General features: G+C 39.9%; 2 protein-coding genes across 2 annotated transcripts; both read right to left on the reverse strand.

Annotated features, from left to right (window-relative positions):
• Nucleotides 1–9,119: 9,119 nt before the first annotated feature.
• LOC121406286 (uncharacterized protein K02A2.6-like) lies at nucleotides 9,120–10,760 on the reverse strand. The gene has a single exon (XM_041597301.1). The coding sequence runs from the start codon at nucleotides 10,758–10,760 to the stop codon at nucleotides 9,120–9,122; it is 1,641 nt and encodes a 546-aa protein (XP_041453235.1).
• A 327-nt stretch (nucleotides 10,761–11,087) lies between these two features.
• On the reverse strand, nucleotides 11,088–13,010 carry LOC121406287 (uncharacterized protein K02A2.6-like). The gene has a single exon (XM_041597302.1). It carries the CDS (start codon nucleotides 13,008–13,010, stop codon nucleotides 11,088–11,090), a length of 1,923 nt encoding a protein of 640 aa, XP_041453236.1.
• Between the last annotated feature and the right edge of the window lie 2,508 nt (nucleotides 13,011–15,518).

A 15,518-nucleotide genomic window follows, 5' to 3' on the forward strand; every position in this document is an offset into this window, starting at 1 on the left:
TATCGTCAAACCCATCCCATACACAAATCGCACACTGAAAAATTGAGATATGGCTGGAAACGGAGATTAAAAGATCAAATGGGAAGACCGTTTTACCTAAAATGCGGGAAACAAAAGGATACAGCGCCATCTATAGACCCATTTTCGTAATTTCGTGTCCAGTTTGTTGGCCGCCGCCCGAGGGCAAGAGTCGTTGTTCACTCGTAAAACCTCGATCGACATATTCGATTTGCGATTAGCTTTCTCGCAGCCACCACACTTCCTACCCTCAGCGCCGGTTGCTAAAAAAGAGTCCCGCTAACTTCAAATCATATTTCGCGGCTGACTTGGTAGAGAAGAGCTCACCACTATGCGCTGGAATGGAGCGTTTAGTATGTCTTTCCGCCAAATTACCCCTTCACTACATGGGCTAATTTCGTTATCGGCTCGTTACCGACCAAGAGTGTTTTCATCAACATGGAAATTTGTTTACCCGAAGCGCGGAAAAATATGGGAAGAAGGGGAGGGGATCAATAGACTGTGCTTTGTAGGACAGAAGGTGATGAAGGGACCAAAGGGAGATAGAGGCAGATAGAGTGACAGAAATAGAGAGAGAGGGAGGGGGGTGGAGACATACAGAATAGAAAAAAAGAGGGAAGATAAGCTTAAGGGATAACAAGAGAAAGAAAAATTCAGGAAGTTGAAGATTGAAAAGGGTACAGAGAAAGTGAATGAGAGAAAAAGAGAGGGTGAAATATTAAGGAACTGGATTTGTTGTATCATTATCTACCGTGCAATTTTTTGGACAATAATTTTGTATGTTCGTGTGTGTGTGTGGGATGAAGATGGATGTGCGTGTGCAATTGTGTGTTAGTTTACTATCTTTTAACCCCTTATGTGCCAAGCAATGCAGGAAATATGTATATGTAAGACGATGTGAAACATTGAAAAATTAAATTGGTGGCAAATTGAAGATATACAGTAGAAATAAGGCAAATATTGTAATGAAATGTATATGGAGTGGGGAAGGAAAACGCTTTTAATAAGATGACCTCTTTTTGGTTAATATCATTTCATAACTGATCTTCTTCACGCGTACAGCTCCGGAAGAGGGGTGGCTGCAGTACTGCGGATACCATACCCATTCTCCAAGGCGGTAAATTAATTAGTGAAGACTCTTATTCTATTTGGGCAGAAATGGGCGAATTATTTCCAGCTTTCTCCCGAACTGAAGTACAGATCTCCAAAGGTCATTTCTAAAATAATCAGGACTAAGAGGCCGAGACAACACCACTTCTTTTGCTTGTCGTGTATATATTTCTCCCGAACCGATTTTCTTTTCCGCGGCAACGGAACGGGGTTAACATTATTCATAGCAGAGCGGAAGTTGCTATGGCGACAGACGTATGATTTATTGCGGTAGCTAATTTGTAATAGGAAATGATAGATTCCAATATCATATTGTGACCGGACAGATATTTTCGTTCTCGGTACACACCAAAAACGGGGTAAAATATGCTACTCTAAACAGCCTGGGGGAAACAATGTCTGTCATCATGCATACATGTAGATTTAAAAGACAATAGTCTGAAATATAAAATACCACTTACTCTGTTACATTGAAAGGTCAGCTTTATCAAGGACACATAGTATGCTCTTTTATATTCTATTCTGAGTAATTAAGTCACTCCTCAACTTTATTTCAACATCTTGCTTGCTTTACAATATGGTCCTCCGGATGCGAAGGGTACAAAAGTCGCATACATTCGTAATTCCAAAGGATCGGATATTCCGAAGGGTCGTTATTCCAAAGGTTTGCATTTCCGAGGTTCGTAATTTCGAAGGTTCGTTATTCCGAAAACGAAATGAGGTTCGTAATTCCGAAGGGTCGTTAGTCCGAAAACGAAGTGAGGTTCATAATTCCGAAGGTTCGTTAATCCGCAAACGAAATGAGGTTCGTAATTCCGAAGGTTCGTTAGTCTAAAAACGAAATGATTAACGAACCTTATCGTTTTCGGACTAACGAACCTTTGGAACAACGACCCATATTTCGTTTTCGGATTAACGAACCTTCGGAACATCGAACCTTTTTTTTCTTTTTCGGATTATCGAACCTTCGGAATAACGCCACAAATGTTCAGATTAACGAACCCTTTTACGTTTTCGGATTAACGAACATCGAGGTATAGGCAATTTACGTGTTTCGGAATTACGAACCTTCGGAATTACGAAGGGTAACCACAAAAGTTACCTTTTCCAGGTTCTGGGTTTTAATGTACATGAACGGAAGCCTGCTTTATTTGTGAGATACCGCACCGAAAACAACTCTAAGGCGCTGGGAAAGGTTCTCTGTAAAAAACAAAAATGATAATTTGGTCTTCAGAAAGTTAAACGTGAAATTATTCTTATCTGAAAGACTTCTTCATGCTGTTAAAAAAAATTAAGTTGTACACTGTTAAAAAACCCTGATTTTGCAGCAAAAAAGAGAAGATTTTGCCAAAAGGCAATAACAGAATCATTCTGTAAATTCATAAAACAGGAATTTTTCTGCAATTCAACAGAACAGGTCTGTTTAATTTAAAATGGGAAAAAGGGTGTTTTATTAAAGGAAATTTGTAAGGTTCCATACACCAAATACCAATTTCCTGTAAGATATACGCAATCTGGTAAGATTACAGGTGTTCTCGAGACTCTGCTTCAGGAACTTCTTTTATTTTAAGGATAAATTTTCTAACAGTGTAAACTTGCATATTAAGACAGGATGCAAGAAATTCTTTGACACCAATGTCTTAAGGATCGCTTGGAGGTTTCACTGAGATTATACAGTATGCTCCAAACTTCAAACCTTGATTTTCCTTATTTCTTGAAGCTGATAAACAAAAGTGGATCCAAGGGGGGGGGGGAGGGGGCGGTACATCCGGCCTATTCACCCCCCATTCACTTTTGAGAGTTCTAGTCTATTTTGTAATAGGAATTACCGTTCATTCATAAGTGAGAACCTTTTTGTTAACGTTAGGCAAAATGGCTTATTTCGAAAGGGTGGGTGCTGTCGCGTTAGGGTGCGTCAACGCGAACGCGAAGATTCGTCCAAAGCCCCCCCCCCCCCCGGTTTGGCCGAAAGGGTGCGTTGGGAGCGCCACGTCGCGTCGCGTTCACTGGAACGCGCCCTTTCGTCCAAAGCCCCCCCCCGGTTTGGACGAAAGGGTGTGTTTAATAATAATGAATAAATAAATACAAATATTTATAAGAAAGCTGAACAAACAAAAAAGACGAGTGATATGTGAAATTTGCATAGGAACATAAATCATCATATGGCACAAACATTCTTTTTAAGGTAAAAAAAAAACAATGACGGTATGCTGCATGAGGATTTTTCGGTGGAAATGTTTTATGGTGTAATATTGATACATGTAAAAATTATGACTGATTTCAAGGTTCTTTCAAATAAAAAAAGTAACTTACCTTCAATTTTATACTTTGCAGGTGTGTATTTATTACAAAGGAAAACATTCGTATACCTGGAGATATTTGGTGTCCCCCAAATTATAAAACTTACGGCAGATGTGTCCTGGAAGGGCAAGGCCAAAATTGATGTCGGGTTCACAACGTTTAACTCTTCAGACCCTACCTTACTATATTTTACACTTGAGACCCTGCCTCAGTATATTTTGTCTGTTGTGTATGTGTGCGTGTTGTGTGTATAATAATAATAATATGTGCGTGTTGTTTGTATAATAATAATAATATTTATAATAATAAAAATAATAACAATAATAATAATACTTATAATAATGATAATAATAATTTTCCCAAAGAGTGAATTTATGGAAATGAATTTGGAGTGAAAAATTGGCGCCAAGTGGCTTATTGCAAGGGTGGGTATCTGATTTTATCATCATTATTATTATTATTATCATTATTATTCTTAGTTGAACTTTTATTTCTTTTCCTCAAATTGTCAATGCTTTAAATGATTGAAAATCAACTATTTTACGTGTAAATTGGCATGTTTGACAAAATACCTTATATTCAGCTTTCTTATAAATATTTGTATTTATTTATTCATTTTTATTAAACACACCCTTTCGTCCAAACCGGGGGGGCTTTGGACGAAAGGGCTCGTTCCAGTGAACGCGACGCGACGTGGCGCTCCCAACGCACCCTTTCGGCCAAACCGGGGGGGGGGGGGGCTTTGGACGAATCTTCGCGTTCGCGTTGACGCACCCTAACGCGACAGCACCCACCCTTTCGACATAAGCCCACAAAATCCATGATATTGAGGTTATGAAACTCTTTATGATTCAATAATAAATTTCCTCCGTCCTTTTCATCATAATCAAATTTCCAGATTGTGAGAAATATTGTTCCCATGACAACTTATGGTCTACCACAATATCCTGGACAAAGTATAAAGAAAATATACATTTATTTATGGCTTATTTCGAAAGGGTGGGTGCTGTCGCGTTAGGGTGCGTCAACGCGAACGCGAAGATTCGTCCAAAGCCCCCCCCCCCGGTTTAGCCGAAAGGGTGCGTCGGGAGCGCCACGTCGCGTCGCGTTCACTGGAACGCGCCCTTTCGTACAAAGCCCCCCCCCCGGTTTGGACGAAAGGGTGTGTTAAATGATAATGAATAAATAAATAAAAATACAAATATTTATAAGAAAGCTGAATTTAAGGTATTTTGCCAATTTGCACGTAAAATAGTGGATTTTCAATCATTTAAAGCATTGACAATTTGAGGAAAAGAAAGAAAAGTTCAACTAATAATAATAATGATAATAATAATAATTTTCACCCCAAAGAGTGAATTTATGGAAATGAATTTGGAGTGAAAAATTGGCGCCAAGTGGCTTATTGCAAGGGTGGGTATCTGATTTTATTATCATAATTATTATTATTATCATTATTATTATTATTATCATTATTATTATCATTATTATTATCATTATTATTATTAGTTGAACTTTTCTTTCTTTTCCTCAAATTGTCAATGCTTTAAATGATTGAAAATCCACTATTTTACGTGCAAATTGGCAAAATACCTTATATTCAGCTTTCTTATAAATATTTGTATTTTTATTTATTTATTTATTCATTATTATTAAACGCACCCTTTCGTCCAAACCGGGGGGCTTTGGACGAAAGGGCGCGTTCCAGTGAACGCGACGCGACGTGGCGCTCCCGACGCACCCTTTCGGCTAAACCGGGGGGGGGGGGCTTTGGACGAATCTTCGCGTTCGCGTTGACGCACCCTAACGCGACAGCACCCACCCTTTCGACATAAGCCAGGCAAAATTACCTTCATTTTGTAGGTAAAACATTTCTTTCTTTTTGCTAGACAAAAATTTCAAGGGAAATGTGCCCCCTCTCCCTATGGAAATTCATGGAACCGCCCTTGTTAATAAAATCATCAGTACAGAAATGTGTTGAATACAAATACTGTGAACTTTTGATGTTTTACTTTCCAGGAATCTTCCAATTTTCCTGTCGGACTTTAATCTCGAGTTCATGGAATTTCGGAAAATTTCTTCACAGTGGAAACATTATAATGAAAGCAGATGTGAAGAAATTATAGAGTAATATTTGAATACAAGTAAGTAAGGAACAATTATGCCCTACAAATTCTATACCCTCTTTCCATGTATTTTGGGACAACGCTATCAACATCATCATCATCATCAATCACAATTAATATCATCATCATCACCACCACCACCACCATCGTCGTCGTAGTCATCATCCCCACTACTACCACCATCGTCGTCAGGGCGGATTCAGAGAGGGACACATCTGGCTCGTGCCCCCCCCCCTTGAGAACCATCATAAAGAAAAATAATGTAAATATGCCATTGTTACACAAGTGTCTCCCCCCCCCCACTTTGAAAGTCAAGGCATGTATTTTTTTGTTGGAATATGTTGCTCATACACCGTTTCAAACAGTAATTCGAGATGATCAGTTTTTTTTTATCTCTAATCGTTATTTGTCTTCATGACTGAACCAAAACATTCAACAGTTTATCAAGATTCATTTTGGCAAAGATTGCAATATTTTGGTGCGGAAAATTAGCGGACTATCGCAATCATTTTACCTTGATTTACCTTGATGCTGGGCATGAAGTACAGGAGACTTATTTGCCCCTCTGCATCTTCTTAACAATTGTCCTCATTTATATACGTAACAATATGTGCATGTGTGGGTTTGGACGAATTATGAGAATTCTGTTTCTGGGTCGAAACGATTAAACTTGGTTTCCAGGCCTTCTCTAGATTTGATTTGAATGAATTAATACTGCTACTGTTAACAACCTCTGAAGGTAAGTCATTCCATAGGTTGATTACTCGTTGCGAGAAATACCGTTGTCTGATTGTTGAATGTGCTCTTAACTTGATTATTTTTCTAGAATGTCCTCTTGTCTGAGGTTGAGTGTCAAGTTTGAAGAAATTTGTACAATCCAAACCATCTATGCCCTGAATAATCTTAAACGTTTGGATCATATCCGCTATATTTCTCCTATAGGATAGGCCTAACGTTGGTAGGTTTAGTTTCTTCAGTCATTTGAGGTATAATCTACGGTTTTTGCAGTCGGACATTGCATCACACATTTTATGGATTAAACCCGCCGTCAAGTTAAGGATTCCGTTCATATAATATCATTTATAAAGAAAAGAAAGAAAATAATAATAGGCCTATTGAGTTGGCGGTTATAGTCAAATATGACTGGTCGCCATTAGGATTCAACAAACAACAACAAAGCATGCAGAGAGAACTTATTGAACGAACCTATCAGACAAACAAATTTTACTATTGCCTCTTTGCACGGAAAACTTGACAATTTAAGGAAACAGCCAGTGGAAAGCTTACCACCTGACCACATGATATCGATGAACGCGTGTTAAAGTTCACCGAGAGTGCGCAGTTGATCCAACATGGCCGCTCAAAACCGTCAAATCGACAAGTTCGCGAGGCTAGTTAGGAAAGAAATCATCCTACAACCCGGTCAAGGATCAAAATTAGAGGAATCGTAAGTCTTACGACAATTTTCTGTGGACAAGAGTGCAGTGTGGGTAAGAAATCTTTCGAATAAGCAGTTAAGCAAACCCGAGGAATGGGTACGAGCTCGTGGCTTAAATTTCGCGGTCGCCCCGGAGGGTATGACGTACGTAGACTACATTACAGCTGCCGAACCCGCGATCAAGAACACTCGCATCAACCAAGATTTTTACGACTCAACCTCTCTTGGATTTACACCACAGTGACAATCCGGACAATTACTCGACGTCTCAAAGACAGTAACATCTATTGTGCGTCGCCACCAAGCGGCAACGATGATTTCCTGCTAGTTTAGACGAGCTGAAGAAGCGTCCCGGATCGGACGTGGAACTGTTCTCCGTTTCAAACAGTAAGCCCAGATGATAATCGTTATTCATTTATTTTTTTTTGCTTGTCAAATTTTATGTGAACGAAATAACCTTCAATTTTTCGGTGAAAACCTTTCTTTAATTGTTTGCCTGTCAAATTTATGTGAACGAAATGACCTTCAAATTTTGGTGAAAACCTTTTTTTTCATTTGTCAATTTTACTTGGGAAAAAGTTCCGGCCCACCTATGGGGAAAATCCTGGATCCACCCCTGATCATCATCGGCACCCTCACCACCATCATTACCATTATCATCATCATAATGATCATCCTCATCATCATGTTTTGACTCTAGACAACGTGTGCCAGCCTATCATCAAATAAGAAAATGTTAAGGGGTGATTTAAATAAAAAAAACAAAAATATATTTGTCATATTTACTCAAATACTAGAGACACATATTTATTCACATTATTTTGAAAAATAGAGACAATCTGTACAGATGATCTAGCTTTAACATTTGATTCATTCATTTCTTACAAAATAAAAATAATACATTGTAATTTTGCATCAAAATGCAGTAATTGAAGACCACCCGTCCCTAAAAAAAATACCGAAGAAAAAACCCCAATATAATGGAACAGGAACAAAAATACCTAAAAACAATACCAGGTACAGAAATTGTTATGTTCTTGTGTTGTGGTTCTTAAAGGGATACATAATAATGAGATAATAGCACAGCGAAGTAGAGTAGTGTCTGTCATTTAATGTTACGCCATCTTGCTCTCTCTCGCGCATGCTTACAACGCTGCACATCAAGCTTGCGTGGTTAGTCTTCAATTCCATACATCACATTCCTCCCCTTTTAATTGGGAGCATATCCTGCTTCATTTCAATCGGCTAATGTAATACATTCACTACCCATGTATAACACTAGATAAAACAAGTAACACTGTATAACTTGTAACCAGATAACAGTAATATTAAACTAGGCATGCTAGGCTAAACTTCGCCATAATACTTTGCTTACTCAACAATTAACCATAATCAATTAAACACACATGGCTATTTGAAACTAACCCCTTTAAATATACTTCATCCCAAATCTCACTTTGTAAAGAAATAGCTACATGTGGCATATTACTTCATTTTGTTATCTGTTAATTGCTCACTAGCATAAACTGTGTGACTATTATCACATGAAACAGAATATAATAATGTAATCCTTAAAACTGTATCATACTAACCTTATCAATAAGTTTGCATAATTGTGTTTGCATCAATGAATAATGTCCCGTGAATTACTCCAAATACAATGTTCACAAATCATATGACGGCTAAAATCTATGACATTTTTTTTAATCTGACTAGTTTATATACAATGCGAATTATGTGCTTTTCATATTTCTCCAATAAACAACTTTTAAAAATACCACACTTGTGATTGTCATTATTTTCATCCATATCAAATTTAGAGGTAACACTATTTCTATCTACCTATAGAACTTCATTCTTATCTCTTCACCCTCTTTTTTTTTAACAAAAATCATTCAACTGTCAAATTGAATTACCAATTTAAAACATACCTCTTTTCTTTACAAATTAGTATCAATACCAACTAGAAGCCTTCTAACTTGGCTATAATTGTTTCTCTTTGCTGTATACCCAACAACTATTTACAATCAAGTTAACAACTTTTTTTCAATTCTTCCTTTTTTTTTTTTATTATTTTTTTTTTTTTTATTTATTATTTATTTTTTTAGCTGCTAACGTGTATAGATTTAATGATATACAATGAAATCTCTCAACTTTGAGGGTGTCTTTGATTTCCGGGTGGACATTCGTCTTTCTGACATGTCCTGAAAATTTGGCATGACAGCTCCATCAGAATCACTTAGAGACTCTGTTTGGACCTGCTGTGGCATGGCTGTAGCATCAGCGTTACTCTGTTCAGTGTTTGAAATTAAGGATTCGCTAGTACTAGGTGCCATATTGGGATTCTCTGTCGTCTGGTTTGGATACTGTGACTGTCGAATCAGAATCTCTGGTTGCAGATTGGTGTACTGATCAGGCATTTCTTCCTTGTCATGATCATTTTCATGCGATAGAGTGTAAAGTCTAATGTGATCCACATGGCGGCGTACCTCTCTACCATCCTGTAACTCTATCACGTACATGACTTCATTGAGTGTTTCGATTACTATTCCTCTGAGCCAAGTTGGTCCAGCTGCAAAGTTCTTCACCAGGACAGTATCATTCATCTTGAACTGTCTCATCTTTGAGCGCTTGTCTGCCGCCTGTTTCATTGCAGATTGCTGCTTCTGAACCGACTTGTGCAGGTTTGGACGAACCTGATCCATTCTACTTCTGATTCTTCTTTTGAACATTAGTTCACTTGGTGTTTTCATGGTAGTTCCTTGCGGAGTTATCCGATAGGTCATCAGGAATACTTGGATGCGCATCTCCAATGATGTTCCACTGGTTTTCTTCACTCCACTTTTCAAGGTTTGCACAGCCCTTTCCGCAAGGCCATTGCTGGAAGGGTGTTTCGGGGCTGTCTGAACATGTTCTACATTGTTGTTGAACAGGAAGTTCGAAAAGTCTTCAGAGACAAACTGGGTGCCGTTGTCACTTACGACTGTTTCTGGAATACCATACGTTGCAAATAGGCGTCGCATGGCAGTGACTGTAGCTGCTGCAGTGGCGTGTGCTACTCTAATAGCTTCAATCCACTTGGTGTAGGCGTCAACAACAATCAGCACGTTCTGGTTATCGATGTAGGCGTAATCGATGTGGATCCTACTCCAGGGTCGTTCTGGGAACTCCCATGGGTGGATAGGGGCAGGTGGTGGGCTTCGCTGGTGCTCCTGACAAGTTGTACAGGTCTTCACCTTCTCTTCCAAACTTTTGTCAATGCCTGGCCACCATACAAAGGATCGTGCTAGTGCTTTCATCTTGACTATGCCTGGATGAGTCCCATGGAGTTCATCAAGGATCCTTTGTCTCATCTGCTTGTTGTCTGGAATGACCACTCTATGTCCCCATAATATGATGTCGTCCTCAATCGAGAGTTCGTCCTTCTTCTGCGCAAAGACTTTGAGCTCTGGTGGAACGTTCTTGGGGTTTGGCCATCCATTCATCACATAGGCTGTCACTCTTGCAAGAACAGGATCCCTTTTGGTGATTCTTCTGACTTCATCGGCTTCTACTGGCCTTGTGTCAATATCCAGCATGTTGATTTGAACTGGAGGCTCCTCATCCAGCTCTGCAAGACTCTGGTGCGACCATACTGTTTGATCATCTGCCAAGGGTAGGCGTGAAAGGGCATCTGCATTCTGGTGCTGTTTGCCTTCCTTGTGTATGATGTCATAGTCGTAGGCTGAGAGGATCATGTGCCACCTGGCTAACCGTGCTGAGGCCATGGGGCTTGCAGGTTTGGTGTCACCGAAAATTCCTAACAGCGGCTTGTGGTCTGTGACGATTGTAAATCGTCTTCCGTACAGGTACTTGTGAAATTTCTTTACACCAAAAATCACAGAGAGTCCTTCCTTTTCATATTGGGCGTAATTTGCTTCACTTCTGGTGAGCGTGCGCGATGCAAATGAAATGGGCTGCTCTAGACCGTCTGTTCCTACATGGCTGAGGACTACACCTAGACCATAGGGGCTTGCATCACATTGCAACAACAAAGGCTTACTGGGGTCGTAGTGTGTCAACACTGTGTCACTCTGAACCAGTTCCTTTGATTTCTAGAAGGCTCTTTCTTGGTCTCCTCCCCACTTCAGGTTTGGATCTGCTTTGTTCCGGTCGCCTCGCTTCTTTGGCACTGAAGCATACTCTGCCTTCAACAGTGTTATTAGTGGGGCTATCTCTTTGGTCAAATTCGGTATAAACTTCCGATAGTATCCCAGAAGTCCTAGGTATGCCTGTAGTTGACTCTGGTTCTGTGGTCTTGGAGTCTTCTTTATGGCTTCTATCTTGTCTGGGAGTGGGCTAACTCCATGCTGATCCAGCTTGTGGCCAAGGAACTCCACCGAGTCCATCATGAACTCACACTTTTCCCTTTTCAGTCGAAGTCCATTACTCTCTAGGCAATGTAGTACAGCTTGCAAGTTGGCGATGTGCTCTTCATCTGTCTTCCCGCTAACTATAATATCATCTAGGTATGGGCGACACATTGGTATGTCAGCTAAGAGTGACTCCATTGCTCTTTGGAATAGCGCAGGGGCTGTGGCTATACCAAAGGGTAACCTAGTGTACTGAAACAGTCCTCTGTGTGTATTTACTGTGGTGTACTTCCTTGCTTGTTCATCAAGTTCTATCTGGTGGTATGCATGTGAAAGGTCAAGCTTGCTGAACTGTTTACCTCCACCTAAGTCCTGGAGCATATCCTGGAGCGAAGGAATTGGGTACCGTTCCACCCTTAGAACTTTATTTGCTGTCAACTTATAGTTGCCACAGATGCGGACTTTACCATTTGGTTTCTTCACCACTACAATGGGACATGCGTAATCAGCAAACTTCACCGGCTCAATCACACCTTGGTCCTGTAGCTCATCAATGGCTTCGTCAATTTTCTGGCGCATTGCATATGGGACTGGTGCAGCTTTGTAGAACCTGGCTTTATCTCCATCGTCTTGTGGATGCACCTTTGCCTGGTAGCCTTCAAGTTTACCAACTTTTGAACAGTCAAACACTTGCTTGTGCTTCACTAAAATGTCTTGTAAGGTAGTTTGTATCTTATGCACGGTTTCTGGATTGTTGGAAACATTTGTTTGAAGGTTGAGGCGATCCTGTAGGAATTTGTAAATTCCTCCTGGTGCGGCTTGCATCCAGTCTCGGCCCAGTAACGCAACACCTTTCTCAACTACAAGAAGTGTCAACTTCTTTGGTGGTTGGCTGGCATCAAACTTGACTTCTACCATTGCCTCACCAATGATTGGTACTGATGACTCTGTGTATGTTTTCAACGAAACATTTGTCTGCTTCACATCAGCTCGATGTCCCAGTTTATGGAAATCCTGCTGCGACATCATCGTCCAGGGGCTTCCTGTGTCTATTTCTAAGTTAACTTGGATCCCATTTAGGCTTAGGCTAGTCTGGAACGGTTCACTGTACTTTGCCATCTTATTTACCATTCCACCCCTAAGGTGTCTGAGTTCTACACTGGGCATGTTTTCTGTCAGTTCTGCACCTTCCTCACCATCCAAGTGGTTTGAAGATTTCTTTCTAGATCTGTATTGCTTGATCTTCTCACACTGGCTGCGGGTGTGACCCACTTGAGAACACTGATAGCATTTCTCATCCTTAAATCTACATGCTGACTGGACATGATCACCTGAACCACATCTCCAACATCTTGAGGCAGGTTTTTCCTGTTTCTTTTGACTTGGCTTTTGAGGCTTTTCCTGCACTTCCTGCTTCTGTCTTTGATGTGTATTTTTATGCGATGAGGACACAAATGGTTTACGCTGGCTTCTGCCCTGCATCTTCTGAACTGTAGGTGACTCGGTCCCTTTACTCAATACCTTGAGCTTTTCGACATCTCTGTCGGCTACCTCCATAGCTGTTGCGGTCTGAAGTGCATGTTGTAAGGTTAGGGATGACTCACTTAACAGCTTGCGTTGAATTGCGATATCCCGGCAACCCACTACTAAGCGGTCTCTAATCATGTTATCTAATTCTTTGAAATTACAGCCTTCGCTTAACTGGCGCAAACTTGCAACAAATTGCGGTATGGACTCATCTTGCCTTTGCACACAAGTGTAAAACCTATAGCGCTGAACAATTTCGGTAGGCTTTGGTACGAAGTGTGACTGAAGCGTGTTTTTGCATACTGTGTATGTTTGATCTATTGGTTTACTAGGCTGCAAGAGAGCTCTGAGAATGTGATAGCTCTTGCTACCAAGATTTGTCAGAAATATTGCCCTTCTTTTCCCATCTTCCTGTACATTGTTAGCATCAAACCATGCTTCTAGGAGTTCAAGCCATTCGTCAAAATTGTACCCATCACTCAGTTTGGGCACACTACCTATATGTTGGCTTGCCATAATTTTGTCTCATGTATTGTACAAAATCCAGCTGTTAACTTGATTGTAACTAGACAATAGGTAGCTGTATTACCAAGTATCTAGACTTATTGATCATAAATACGATTTTGATCTTGCAATTGCGTGTACGTAAGCAAAGCTTATTTTCTTAGTACTTAATGCAAACAAAGCATTATTAATGTATACCTGAAACAATTGAGCTATAGTCAACAATTGACCATACTATATCACTACACACAACTGGAATATGTGGGACTACCCTCTTGTGTGGTGGGGCTGCAGTTATTCAATGGAATAACAAATACCTGGACCTTGTTGTTGGTCCTAAATTTCATAGGCCTGGTCTTACTTGCATAGTCTTAGACCAGCTGATTGGACTGACTTGCTATACGACTACGGCATAAACTTAGCTTAGTTTATAGTTATTTACTGTATAAACATCAGACCTCAACTCAATTCAGTCTTGGGCTTGGTCCTGTTGATTCTAGACCTAGATCTATAATTGCTATTTTAATGACATAAATCTAAATACTAAAACCAGTGTAACAACTCACCAGGGCATGTACGGTACTTTGTTACATTAGACCAGATCTATGTTTCGACTAATTCTTTACTTCGTTAGTCCACAACGTTGCAATTACAACCATAATGTATTTTTGGACCTGGACCAATTTGTCTTAGACTTAGTCTTACCTTTAGTCTTAGATTAAGCTTCAGTTAACAATAAATAAATGCTGTGTTTATTATTCATAATAAGTCCATCAAAAAGTCTTAAAGTCTTTGATGTTTTGTTTCTGTTTCATTCAAATATATGCAGCTTGGCTTGAAATATTTTATCAAGTCTTAAGACAGTTCTTGGCACGACAACTTTGTCCTTGCTTGCAGACTCAAAACTTGCTTGGCTGGACTTGACTGCAACACCGTCTGGGCTGAACCTGACAAAAGAGGTCTCGGCTTGGGCTCTGTTGCTTGCTGCTGCATGGGCTGGGCTGCTTTAGACTTCGGGCTTGAAGTTGGCTCCAATTTGCTATGTCTACAAGACAACAGTCAAAATGTAATCTAGTCTGGGCTAGGCATGATTTACAACAGTTATGCCTATATGGTATGGCTAAGGGCTGCAGACACTACATAACTCGGTCTCAACATAGGCTGGCATGAGCGGTGTGAGGCTTCTGCAAAACGTCCATTTCAACAATTAAGCCACTTACATTCGTCATCAAAATTACGGCTCGGCTGCGATTGTCCGATCGGCGATCACACTATGCTGGCTTGCACTGCAGTGTATCATCAATGACAATGTCCGCGACAATATCCGCGGCCAATTTCCAAAACTTATACGGAAATTCGGAATGCATGTCACTTACTGGAAAACAAGTCCAATGTATAATCTCATCTTTATCCCTGCATCCTCGTCGCCAAATTGTTATGTTCTTGTGTTGTGGTTCTTAAAGGGATACATAATAATGAGATAATAGCACAGCGAAGTAGAGTAGTGTCTGTCATTTACTGTTACGCCATCTTGCTCTCTTTCGCGCATGCTTACAACGCTGCACATCAAGCTTGCGTGGTTAGTCTTCAATTCCATACATCACAGAAATCATGATGACAGATGATATGGTTAATATAACTTCTAACTTAAAGGCATGTCGGTTGATCCTTACTATAGAAATCTAAAGCGATGTATTTTCATAACCGCCTTCCGGCAGCAAACGGCTATTGAAATCTTTGTCATCGAAGAGTATCCATATTTATACACAATAAATGTCAAGACATTACAAAATGCCAAAGCTAAAATGCTGTATCATACAATGGGAATCGAAATGAATCAGTTCTACATTCATCGATTTTGCTTTATTAGCAAGCGTATTTTATTGTGGCCCTGATTTTAGTGATCCGACCTTATTAGACTTGCAATGGCAAGATTTGGAGATTCTTACCTTTTCCACAAATTAAAGGTAAATTGACATAATCTTGGCAAATATCTCAGCGTGATAGTGCTCGGGTATTGATGTCTTGTCAAGCGTAAACATTTATGTTTGTTTATTAATAAAAGATGCAAGCCACGAATTGATCCAAATGGGTATTCGTAACATAACATAGTGTGTGTTAACTGGACACTAACCTACTGTT

Source organism: Lytechinus variegatus, chromosome 19, assembly GCF_018143015.1.
Source record: "Lytechinus variegatus isolate NC3 chromosome 19, Lvar_3.0, whole genome shotgun sequence".
NCBI classification, from domain to species: Eukaryota; Metazoa; Echinodermata; class Echinoidea; order Temnopleuroida; family Toxopneustidae; genus Lytechinus; species Lytechinus variegatus.

Excerpts from the sequence above, each read along its gene's own strand:
- LOC121406286 (XM_041597301.1), bottom strand. The coding sequence starts at position 10,760 with ATGGCCTCAGCACGGTTAGCCAGGTGGCACATGATCCTCTCAGCCTAC.
- LOC121406287 (XM_041597302.1), bottom strand. The coding sequence starts at position 13,010 with ATGATTAGAGACCGCTTAGTAGTGGGTTGCCGGGATATCGCAATTCAA.